The sequence below is a fragment of the Papaver somniferum genome, unplaced genomic scaffold (genome assembly GCF_003573695.1).
Source record: "Papaver somniferum cultivar HN1 unplaced genomic scaffold, ASM357369v1 unplaced-scaffold_32, whole genome shotgun sequence".
Classification (NCBI taxonomy): Eukaryota; Viridiplantae; Streptophyta; class Magnoliopsida; order Ranunculales; family Papaveraceae; genus Papaver; species Papaver somniferum.
In genome coordinates this window covers 2,351,861-2,363,729 of record NW_020643262.1, presented here as the reverse complement: position 1 = coordinate 2,363,729, position 11,869 = coordinate 2,351,861, and the positions used below count along the sequence as shown (strand labels likewise).

At 37.9% G+C, this 11,869-nt stretch overlaps 2 protein-coding genes and 1 pseudogene across 2 annotated transcripts; 2 read left to right on the top strand and 1 right to left on the bottom strand.

Moving 5' to 3' along the window:
* Nucleotides 1-1,374: 1,374 nt before the first annotated feature.
* On the top strand, nucleotides 1,375-5,986 carry LOC113341834 (probable galactinol--sucrose galactosyltransferase 2). The gene is made up of 15 exons (XM_026586564.1): nucleotides 1,375-1,493; nucleotides 1,734-1,961; nucleotides 2,470-2,729; nucleotides 2,846-2,936; nucleotides 3,038-3,086; nucleotides 3,207-3,298; nucleotides 3,408-3,515; nucleotides 3,609-3,728; nucleotides 3,825-4,235; nucleotides 4,342-4,483; nucleotides 4,617-4,684; nucleotides 4,827-4,961; nucleotides 5,061-5,287; nucleotides 5,378-5,466; nucleotides 5,561-5,986. The coding sequence occupies exons 3-15, from the start codon at nucleotides 2,513-2,515 to the stop codon at nucleotides 5,855-5,857; spliced, it is 2,046 nt and encodes a 681-aa protein (XP_026442349.1). The 5' UTR covers nucleotides 1,375-1,493; nucleotides 1,734-1,961; nucleotides 2,470-2,512; the 3' UTR covers nucleotides 5,858-5,986.
* Nucleotides 5,987-6,577: 591 nt separating this feature from the next.
* LOC113341875 (DNA-directed RNA polymerase II subunit 1-like) lies at nucleotides 6,578-7,773 on the top strand. The gene is made up of 3 exons (XM_026586590.1): nucleotides 6,578-6,629; nucleotides 6,749-6,943; nucleotides 7,040-7,773. The coding sequence occupies exons 2-3, from the start codon at nucleotides 6,751-6,753 to the stop codon at nucleotides 7,771-7,773; spliced, it is 927 nt and encodes a 308-aa protein (XP_026442375.1). The 5' UTR covers nucleotides 6,578-6,629; nucleotides 6,749-6,750.
* Nucleotides 7,774-8,655: 882 nt separating this feature from the next.
* LOC113341874 lies at nucleotides 8,656-11,504 on the bottom strand (annotated as a pseudogene).
* Nucleotides 11,505-11,869: the final 365 nt, after the last annotated feature.

The following is an 11,869-nucleotide window of genomic DNA, read 5'->3' as shown; positions in this document are numbered from 1 at the left end:
AACTGAAAGGAAATACCGGGTCCCAAACTTGTAGCTTCTCTTCACTTATTCAATCAATTTGGACCTAAAATTACTCCCTGAATGATTGAAATCGGCAGGAGAAGATCTCAAATATTTGAATGTTTGAATTGAAACCCTCAAAACTTAGAAAAGCACGAAGATATGATAGGAACATGATTTCGAATTTTCTCTGAATATTTTTCACAAATATTTTATCCACCAAAATTTCCTTTGAAATATACTTAATATATACGAAAGGTCAATTTTAAAATTTTGAAAATTACTAAAAACTAACTTTACGCGTTATTAAAGAAAATGAGCTTTTTGTGCCATTTATTTTCAAATGATTTTTATTTATTATAAATAATGTTGCTAGAGTTTTTATGCCCAAATTTGGTCATCTTAGCGCGTTTGGATGCACACTCAGAAGATACTTTTCGACTCAAAAAATCAGAAATCAGTTTGACAATAATATTTCAGAACGATTTCTAGAAACAGAAAAGTCAGCTTTCTGTGAAGCAAAATGTTTTTGCTTCTGACTTCTGCTCCTGACTTCTACTTCTGGAGAAGCAGAAGTCGGAAACAGATTTGTATCGAAACGCGCTTACTAGTGGTGTGCTACTTGTTATGTCATAACAAGACAATATTATCTTATACTCCATTTCTAGAACCTGGAAGGATACTCCATCAATAAAGAGCTTTGGAAATTAGAAGTCAAATATCTACATCAATAAAGTATTCAAATTGACCATCTTTGGGGAGCTAAGCTCACGTTATTGCTCACGTTAGTTGATTTTTTCCGAGATCATGCCTTAAATTTGTTTATTTAATCATAATTGTTAATAAAAAATTTTTAATTGTTTACCGTAAGAGCAAGTCTTATTGTGAAATCCATCCATCTTCCATCTTCCACGCACCTCAGCACTTGGAACTGTGGATGGAAGCGCAAGTGTAATGGTGGAATAGTAGAAACGATATTCTTAATGGAGCTAAAAAAACGCAATTAAGAATAAAGCTTTTTTTTTCAGCCGTTAGATTTCAACAACTCATTTTAAATCTATGGATAAAGAAAAACGCAATTCTTAATTGCGTTTTTTTAGCTCCATTTTTAATTGCGTTTAACGCTATTCTTATTGACGTTCAGATGGATTCCACGAACCCTTCCACGAAACCGTGGAACCTTGCTTGGATTTTCTGTGGAAGACCCCAATTTGGAAGCCACTAGACTTGACATTCCATGATTTTTCCACACTTGGAATAGTTTGGATTCCACGATAAGACTTGCTCTAAGAAGAGACAGCCGAACGTTTCTGGTGGTGCTGAGAAGAAAAGAGGAAACAAAAAGCTTTTTTCTTTTTGGTAACTTATTGCGACCCCAACGTTGGTCCTTATAGGGGATTCACACTCATTGGAGATGCATGTTGAAATCCGATATGGGGTAAATTTCAACTTTTCTTTCTGCAGTTAGCATCACGTTTCTCCTTGAAAGAAAGGTACTCAGATTTTTTGGAACTTCAGCTTAATAGCAGACAAGAAAATCTAATCAAATTTAGTGATGCCAGCTTGACGTGTATTTTAATGTGAATATCTTGTTCAGGTGTCTCCAATGATGTCACCTGTTATTTAATCTTCTTAATTCTTCAATTTCTCCTATGCCGCTGTCTATGTTTATACTTATTTAAACCTTCAAAATTAATGAGTTTCAGCCTAAAATCTGTATTTTCTGGTAATAGTTTTGTAGGCGGTATTGCAAAAGTAAGAAAACCATTTAAAAGAGAGATGACAATCATGGCTACTCCTATCATCAAAGATGGGGACTTAAGTGTAAAAGGGAAGGTTCTGCTAACTAGTGTTCCTTCAAATATTATCATTTCTCCGGCAGGTAGTGGGTCAGCTTTCACCGGTGCCACTTCGTCTACGCCTAGGTGCCGCCATGTGTTCAGTCTTGGAGTTCTTCAACAGTAAGTCCGGCCTTCTATATGGAGAGCAAATTGACATAGAAACCATGTTTGATTTTATGCCCCAATAAACTCCATTTATCATTTATATTGATAGATTCATACTTATAGCTAGTAATCACTTATTTTGTTACTTAGCCGATAAATGTGTTGAATTTATTGCGCTGGGTCTCACTCATTTTGCTTTTAAGATGATTGATATGGGAAGACCAACTTGATGGAGGCGTATAATGCTTGTTAATATGGTTTACGCATAAATTCTCTTGATTTGGCACCATATAAGCCTTAGACAATCCTGTGTTAGAGTTAGGTCGTATGGGTTTTGGTAAGTCTCCATGGAGTTTTCATATTTATGCGGTTTTGGCATAATGAAATGAGTAGCGCGAGATTGGCAATTTTCACGCTTTTGATGGACATTTGTAAAGGAAAGCAATGTTTGCAGTTGGATAACAAAATTATAATGAATGGTTCTTAATGTATAGACTTTGTTGCTTTGTTTTGGGTATTGTAGGAAACATAGACTTCTATGTCTATATTGATTTAAGATCCGGTGGATGATACCACGGGTCGCAAAATCTGGTAGGGATATTCCGGTTGAAACCCAGCTTCTCCTTTTGGAAGCAAGGGAAGATTCTGCGCTTAATGACGAGACCATAGAGTCAGCCATTGATAACACTTCTTACATTCTATTATTACCGGTTTTGGATGGTGAATTTCGTACAAGTTTGCAAGGGTGTTCTACTAATGAGCTTCAGTTCTGCGTCGAGAGCGGTACATCCTTCTTCCTTAGAACGACATTTTAGTGCATAGGCACATTTTTTAGTCTTGGAGTTTTGAGTTATTTTTTCATATTAATTGCAATCTCCAATATGGTTCATTCACCTCAGGGGATCCTAACGTTCAGTCATCGCAACTCCTAGAAGCTGTTTTCGTAAATTCAGGTTCCAACCCGTTCGAGCTTATCAAAGAATCAATCAAGTTAGTGATATTGCAACATAAAATTGGAGAAATACTTCATTTCTTTCGCTGTTTACTATGTCCTGAATACTTCTGTATATTCAGCTTGGAAATGTTTGTAGGATATTGGAGAAGCACAAGGGTACCTTCAGTCACATTGATTGGAAAAAGGTTAGCGTGGATGAAAATCATTATATGTGTAGTCTATGCTTACTTAGAGGTAATCTTTGACTAGATATTTCTAGGTTGGGATTTTGTTTGCTGAACGTGATATTGTGATGCAACAAACAGATTCCAGCAAACTTGGATTGGTTTGGTTGGTGTCCTTGGGATGCATTCTACACTGAAGTCAGTCCACAAGGAATAATAGAAGGACTTCAAAGGTATTACACAAAAACAATACAAATTTCTGTTATCATATTGTTTGAAGTTTGAAAGATGGCCCCTTCATTGACGTAGTCTGTTCACTTATATGTGTATTTCTCATTGCAGTTTATCAGCAGGTGGATGTCCTGCAAGATTTCTGATCATTGATGATGGGTGGCAAGATACAGTCAATGAGTTCCTTAAAGAAGGTGATTTACTGAAAGATGGGGTTCAGTAAGTTCTTTCAGTGGTTCTTCATACTTTTTCGTTCATGAAAGAGTCGTCTCCAATTTGATCCTACAACAAAAAAATTCTGTTGAATCATAGGTTCGCAACTAGATTAGTGGATATAAAAGAAAATAAAAAATTCAAAAATATCAAAACTGATGTTGCTGACAATGACTTGCACGGATTCATCAAATACATCAAAGAAACATACGGGTTAAAGTACGATTCCGACTGCGATCACTGATACAGGTTTTCTCTTTTAATTACTTCCAGATTTTAGAGTGTTATCAACATAAATGTGATCGCATTTTACAGGTTTGTCTATATGTGGCATGCTTTGGTCGGTTATTGGGGAGGGCTACATCCAACATCCGAAGCGTTAAAGAAATACAATACAAAGATCGTTTATCCTATTCAGTCTCCTGGCAATATTGGAAACCTTAGGGATATTGCTATGGATGGCTTGGAAAAATACGGGGTTGGTATTGTCGACCCATCAAAGATAAAGGAGTTCTACAATGACCTTCACAGCTACCTTGCTAGTAAAGGTGTAGATGGAGTCAAAGTAGATGTGCAAAATGTGATAGAAACAATGGCATCTGGCTATGGAGGACGAGTTTCATTGGTTAGACAGTATCAGTTGGCCCTTGAGGACTCTATCGCGGGGAACTTTAAAGACAATAATCTTATTTGCTTCATGAGTCACAACTCTGACTACATTTACAGGTGGGTCTCCTGTAATTTATGCCCTACGTGTTTTTTTGGATAGTTGTGAAGTGGCCTATAAGCAAATTATAGGAAATTCGTGATTGAGTGGATTTGTTGCTTTCAGCTCGAAGAAGAGCGCTGTCGCTAGGGTCTCGGAGGATTTCATGCCAAGAGAACCAACTGTGCAAACTTTGCATATTGCTGCTGTATCATTCAACAGTCTTCTTCTAGGGGAAATTGTGGTTCCAGACTGGGACATGTTCCATGTAAGACTTATCATTTCCTCTTATATATAATCTTAATGGTCTCAAAACACTAAGCTTAGTTACTATGCATGAGTCTTTGTGAATTTGACGCGTTAAAATGAGAAAAATAAGAGGTTTTGTTGCTCAATATCAGAGTAATCATGAAACAGCCGAGTTCCATGGAGCTGCTAGAGCAATAGGTGGATGTGGAGTGTATGTAAGGTCAGGCAAAACTTGCTTCTAATCATTCTGTCCGAAACCTTCATTTGTATTTTCGTTTTCCATGTCTGTTTTACCCCTACTGGCATGAGTGGCAATCATAGACTGAGCATCTTCTTTTGTTGTCTCTTTTGGCTCTAAATAGTGATAAACCAGGGATGCATGATTTCAAAATCCTAAAAAAGCTAGTATTACAAGATGGGTCTATTCTCAGAGCCAGATATGCTGCACGGCCTACTCGAGATACTTTATTTGAGGATCCAGTTATGGATGGAAAAAGATGAACTTCTTTTATCCAACATCTTTTAAGAAATTCTTAGGTTTCAACAGCTTCAACCGGACATCAACATAATCTTTTACTTGAATTAATACCTGGCAGTTTGATGAAGATTTGGAACTTGAACAAGTTAGCCGGAGTTGTAGGAGTTTTTAATTGCCAAGGAGCAGGAACTTGGCCCTGCATAGAGATACCTCTCAAAAACTTAGAATTGGAATCTAATCCTAAAGCTATCACTGGCTTTGTTAGTCCCAGCAATGTCGAATTCCTCGAGGAAATTACCGGTGAAAATTGGATAGGAGAATGTGTTCTATATGCTTTCAATTCAGGTAAGTTTCCAAATGGCTATTATCATTTTCCATCTTTCTTATCTTGACTTTAATGGTGACGCTATCATTTTCGAACTTTTTTTATTTCAGGGTCTCTATATAGACTACCTAAGAATGGAAAGGTAGACGTCACTTTAGGTGTTTTACAATGTGAAATTTATACTGTATCTCCAGTCAGGGTCAGTTTATGTAAAACCTCATCTGTCTTCTTTTTACCGTCTTTCTAACCCAGTTGTGAAATAAACACTCAACACAGATACTTTCTTGCACCAGGAATACAATCGAGTTGTTCATTTTGCTCCAATTGGCTTAATTGATATGTACAACTCTGGTGGAGCAATTGAAGCTCTGAGCTACTCAAACAGTGGCTCTTCAGAATGTGTAGTTGAGATCAAAGGGCCAGGATGTGGTCGATTTGGAGCTTATTCTAAAACAAAACCAAAGTTTTGTTTAGTAAATGGAAAAGAGGTAGAGTTCGATTATGACATAAAGAATGGGTTCTTAACGTTCAAACTTTCACCTTGTCTTGTTGGTGAGACCAATTGGCACGAAACTGAGTTTTACTATTGACAAACTAGTGTTTCTATGCAAGTTCCATCAATTTTATTTTTTATTTTTTTTATCCTCATTTTTGTGGATGTTTCACTGAATTCCTACTGAATGTGTAATTCAAATTGTAACACTAAAATATGCTGTATTGACTCCATCAATTGCTTTATCTGATGAATTTTCATCAAAGAGGGAGGTCCTTTCTTGCAAGAGCAGACCTCCAAAATTGAAAAAGTGAGGTAGCCAGTTAAGTGCAATATTTCTAGCCATCTCTGAACTGGTTTGAAAAAATCAGGGTGCTGGTTGATACATATCGTGGAATCGGAACCCACACCATACATTTTCACTATGTAGACATAATGAAATATGTATGAATGCTGTATGGTTTCGAATTTGTACTAAGAACCACCTGGTATCTGCATTTCTTATGGCAAGTACTGCCGAATAAATTTTCCATTTGTTTAAAAGAAAGGTCAAACCTCATCTGTGAACTGGCACAACTTGCATTGTACTGTAGATCGAGATTTCACCCAAGGAACCGACCTGGTAGTGGCGGAAATCATTTATTAAAAATCTAAACGGAAAGTTAGCTAAATCTATCGGTAGACAGTTGACAAACTGATTTAAAATAGAATCAATATAAGTCGATGGTAATGCAATATAAATAGCCGTCACTAGTTTCATTTGACATTCTATCTCACACTCGCAGCAAATAATAAACTTGTAGTCATGGCTAACATTTCTGCTTCTTTTGTAGGTTTCTTCATTGTGATGGTTGCTCTATCCGTCTCCTGTAAGTATTTGCCTTTCTTTATGAATCCAGTTTATGGATGAGTCTCTATTTGCATTTGAGGTCAGTACAAATACAGATAGACTAATATTGATTTCTACTTTGGCATGGCTTGTGTGTAGAGATGTCAAGATCAGAGGGCACTCAACAATGTGAAAACGAAGCTGCCGCTTGGGCTCATCTCCCTGGTGGCTGTTCTGGTTGTTCAGACAGATGTATGAATTACCACAAGCAAGCTTTTTTAGGATCTTTTTGTCGCTCTGGCTATCGAGGAGATGCAACATGCATATGCTGCATTGCCTACCGGGAAGATGAAGGTATATGGCAGTTTAAATAATCAAATCCTTTTATGTTTTATCGACATAATGAATCGAGACAGAAAGTAATTGGCTTTTGGTACAATGTACAAGTAGATTTAGAAGAGATTGCACCAGCAGAGGCACCGGAAATGGCGCCCGCATCTTCACCAATAATAGCATCAACAATGATGGAAGCTCCACAAACTCCTCCTTATGTTGAACCTATGGCTCCACAGGCTCCTGCAGTTGTCGCCCCCAGTATTGAAACCACGGCTCCACAATTTCCTTATCATCCATCAGGAAAACTGAAAAAGAAAAAGCATCCGAAATTCAATCCCATCTCCCCTACTGCTGAACATGCAGCTCCACGAGCCAGAGAAATGAAAAAGAAAAAGCACCCTAAATTCAATCCGGTCTCCCCCTGTGCTGAACAAGCCGCTCCACCAGCCTCTCCCCGAGCCAGAGAAATGAAAAAGAAAAAGCATCCTAAACTCAATCCAATCTCCCCGTCTGCTGAACATGCCGCTCCACCAGCCTCTCCGCGAGCCAGAGAACTGAAAAAGAAAAAGCATCTTAAAATTGATCCCATTTCCCCTAGTGCCAGACATGCAGCAGCACCAGCCTCTCCCCGAGCCAGAGAAATGAAAAAGGAAAAGCATCCTAAAATCAACCCCGCTTACCCCGGCGTTGATGATGAGGCTTCACCAGCTTCTCCCAGGGCCAAAAAAGTGAAAAAGGAAAGATATCCCGAAATGGATCTCATCTCCCCAGATGTTGAACATGCTACACAAACTTTTCCCCAAGCCAAAAAACTGAAAAAGGAAAAACATCCTAAAATTGATCATTAATATTGCTTTCTGCATAGTTGGCGAAGCATCACCAGTTTAAAAGCCAACATAACTATCTATCTACTCCTTGAATAACATGTATTAAAAGCCAACATAATTATCTATGTACTCCTTGAATAACAAGTATTTCTTTCGTGTTTATAAGGGACGTACAATTAAGTTGCATGAGCTCCAACTAAATATCTTTATTCGAGCTAACTTACAAGATTCTTTGGTGAGGTCAAATGGGTCGGAACCTGAATTGATGAAAATAGAGGAACTGTGAGGATTGATCATCGGTCCCCTCTGATTCAATAAACCACGCTGCGGAGTCCAATTGATGCCAGAAGATAGCCTAAATAAAGACATATAAAATGCATCTATTGACTAAAATATAAAAATACATTAAGTGAACTAACCTCTCTTGGTGCAGAACTGATGCTCGTTTGGAGAGCTTCTCTGAGAACTTGTACAAATTCAACACCTGAAACAGGCTAAGTTAGTGAATAAGATGTATTCATTGGTCGACTCATCGGTCTTGCTATCAAGAGCAGAATCACTTGGGATATTGCTGCCGGAACTTTTTAACTTGCGGTATATTCAGCGGATCATACATTCATATAGGTGTAAAGCGTGTAATAATATCCTTTGCAGTATTCATACTAAGGGAACAAAACTGAATATACAAGAAACTTCATGTGGAAATTGAATAAGTGTTAAGGGGCATGAGGCCATGACCCGAATGTTCAAGACTCAATCACTGCACAAATCCACAATGCCGACCCAAGGTAAGAAATTCCATGGTGGTTGTTAATGGTCTTCTTATCAGTTCAGCACCAACAAAACACTTAGAAGAGAACACGTTAAAAATCATAATTTCTTTTTGAACGTTTGAGGCTTTAATGTATGTAAAACACAGAGATCATAAAAGTAGACAAGAAGATCAAAGAACAAAAACATGACCCAATTGCTAAGATGAAACATAATAGTTTTAGATCTCCCCGAATTTCCAAGAAAAGTGTACCGATTCATCAGTGACTATAGTTTTAGATCTCCCCGAATTTCCAAGAGAAGTGTACCGATTCATCAGTGACTATAACGCTGAACAAGGTACCATTCAGCCTCCAGTTCAACATCCCTACAGCATCCTCCACTTTCTACTGTGAATCCACCATAGCGAATTCGTGCGGGAGTTTCCGTCGTCATATTTCTCTAAGCTTCGTATCTTTTGCAGTGCACTCTCCTTATTATACAGTCCTTCAAGTGCATACGCAAATCCTTCCCAATTTTTTGTTGCCAAGGCAGGCGAAACCCACTAAACCAATTCCCTTACAAATACTAAATCAGAAAACAAAATCTCAGTAACCGGCAACAACGGAAGCACTTGAATTCCCACTCTACATTATCTCCAATCAGGTGGAGCAAACCATAGTCCACTGTCTCTCTTATTAGCCCATAAAACACCCACAATTCTATTCTGTTTACTAAACTCATGTTCATATTGTCTTCCACTTCCTTCCTTGACATGCCACCAGGTTTGTGCTGCTTGAATCTCCATTGCAGCTATTGTCGAACTAATAGCAACTAATTCCATATCCCCATTGCTTAAACCCAATAATGCAGCTGAATAATAAGCATTTACAGCTTCACTAGTACTCTGTTGGTTCCTCCCATCAGCAAATTCAGTCAATCCACCTGCCCACGAATGCAACTTCCATAAATCAAAATTCCTCAATCTTGGATAATGTGGATTCATTTTTGTATTGAAATTCATAAAATCCGCCATTAAAGAGTAGGCTTGTGGCCTGTACTTTTCTCCCCAAGCTGGATCAAATCTAGCAAGTACAGCTTTGGCATAAAGAAAATGACCAAGATGGTAATGGTGATTATTGTGAACTTTAAACCCAAAATCTTCCTTGGAATCAACTAAACATTTTTTACAAACAATTCCACCCCATTTGGGATCAAAGAGAAAACCATTCCCTGTTGGATTAACTTCAACACAGAAGTCACTAACAAGCTGGTTAGGACAAGATTAGGAAATTGATGTAATCCTAAGGGAATTAGAAGTCATCTAGTTCTAAGAAAAGGAAAGACATGTAATAAGGTAATATGACTAGAAAAAGGAATTCATAGTTCTATATATATATGATCACCAAAGTTGTGGTTGATCATATGAGCAAGATTAGAGCTTGTGTTTAGTTTTGAGAGATTTTCTAAACATCAATAAAGAGAGTTGTCTTTATATAAGCTAAGTTTCATCTTGCAGTTGCCATTAATTGGTATCAGAGCTTGTCTACACCGAGCCATGGGAGACGAGAGCACCATCATACGTACAAGATTTTTTACAACCACAGTTGAAGCTTAAGGGGGTGAATGTTGGATTAACTTCAACATAGAAGTCACTAACAAGCTGGTTAGGACAAGATTAGGAAATTGATGTAATCCTAAGGGAATTAGAAGTCATCTAGTTCTAAGAAAAGGAAAGACATGTAATAAGGTAATAGGATTAGGAAAAGGAATTCATAGTTCTATATATATATGATCACCAAAGTTGTGGTTGATCATATGAGCAAGATTACAGCTTGTGTTTATTTTTGAGAGATTTTCTAAACATCAATAAAGAGAGTTGTCTTTATATAAGCTAAGTTTCATCTCGTAGTTGCCATTATTCCCATCAAATTTCCCATCTAACCAGGGCTCAGTTGAATCTTTCAAGAACTCGACAACTTCTGGAATGACATGCAGTAAACAAATTTCGTCCGCAATCAATGCTAATCTAGCAGCTCTAGCAATCAACTTGCCATAAAAGTAAGAAGAATCAGTAGTTATAGCTTTAGAATTCAAACCTTCAACATCAGTGATTAGGGCAGATACAAGTTCCGGTATGGCTTCGTTGTCAACACTAATCGAATGCTGAGAAACAGGAATAGGATTGGTTTTCAACACCCACGAATCCCCAACAACACCTGTAAGATTACCGTCTATACTTTCATATATCAACTCATCCAAAACCTCAACATTACACTCGATGATAATAACTGCAAATGCAAAGGATGTGCAAGAATCAACAAATTTCCCAGGCCTTTTGTCTCCCATTTATACTCCAAACAAAAGGGTCTAGTGAAAGCAGCATCACCAGAAACATGATAACAATAACTGAAGCGATCAAGTATGGTTTCGAAACGTGGGTCAGGCAAAATTGCAAGCCTGACAACACCACAGAACTCATCAGAAGTGAGACGACTACCACTCTACATTAGATTGATACGTGTTGATGAATAAAACAGCTATGTCTGACCGTTGTCTAGTTTAATGGTGTGCTTTGTATGCGAATCACTTGACGAAACATAGTGAATGCCATGACCTGTTGAGATAGAAACTAGAGTTTTACTAGCAACAAAACATGTAGCATAGGGACTACCTCTAACGAGGAAGAACTGAAGATTAGGTGGATAATCCAATGTAACACTAAGATCAGAGTAAGAAGAAATGACATGATTCTTCTTTGTGTTGCAATGAGATGATATTGTAATATTGGGAACAAATTTTTGGTAGATGAAAGATGGAGTAGGAACATGAGATGGGTGACATACTGAAAGAGATGTTTGTGAAGATTGGATGAGATATGGATGTATGAATTCAGGTTGATCACCATTTTTCAGAGTGAAGTTTTGGAAGAATGAATTTGCAGGAAGTGGTGAAGAGAGAAGATGAGGGGAGAAGAACTTTGTTGGTTTTGAAGAGGACATCGGAGAAAGTGAAGGGTTTTGAAGAATGAAAATGAAAATGATTGGTGTACCGTGGAGGATCTCCCGCGGCTGCACCGTGTGAGAGATAAAAAAGAGATGGGCCCCACCTTTGGCCCCATCCCTGCAAATCCCCCAATTGCTATTCTAACAGCCCTTGGATTTGTTTGCGGTGCAGATCGTGGTACACATCTTCGGTGTGTGTATCATCACTCTTTGAAGAAAGTTACCTATGAGAGAGGGTTCATAGAAAATTGGGAAAGTTGAAGAGGACATCGAGATCGAGAGATTCTTTATTCATCGCGCATGTTTTTCTCATGCAGGTGGCAATTATTTCAATTTCCAAAGTTCCCTTGATTTTCCACGTA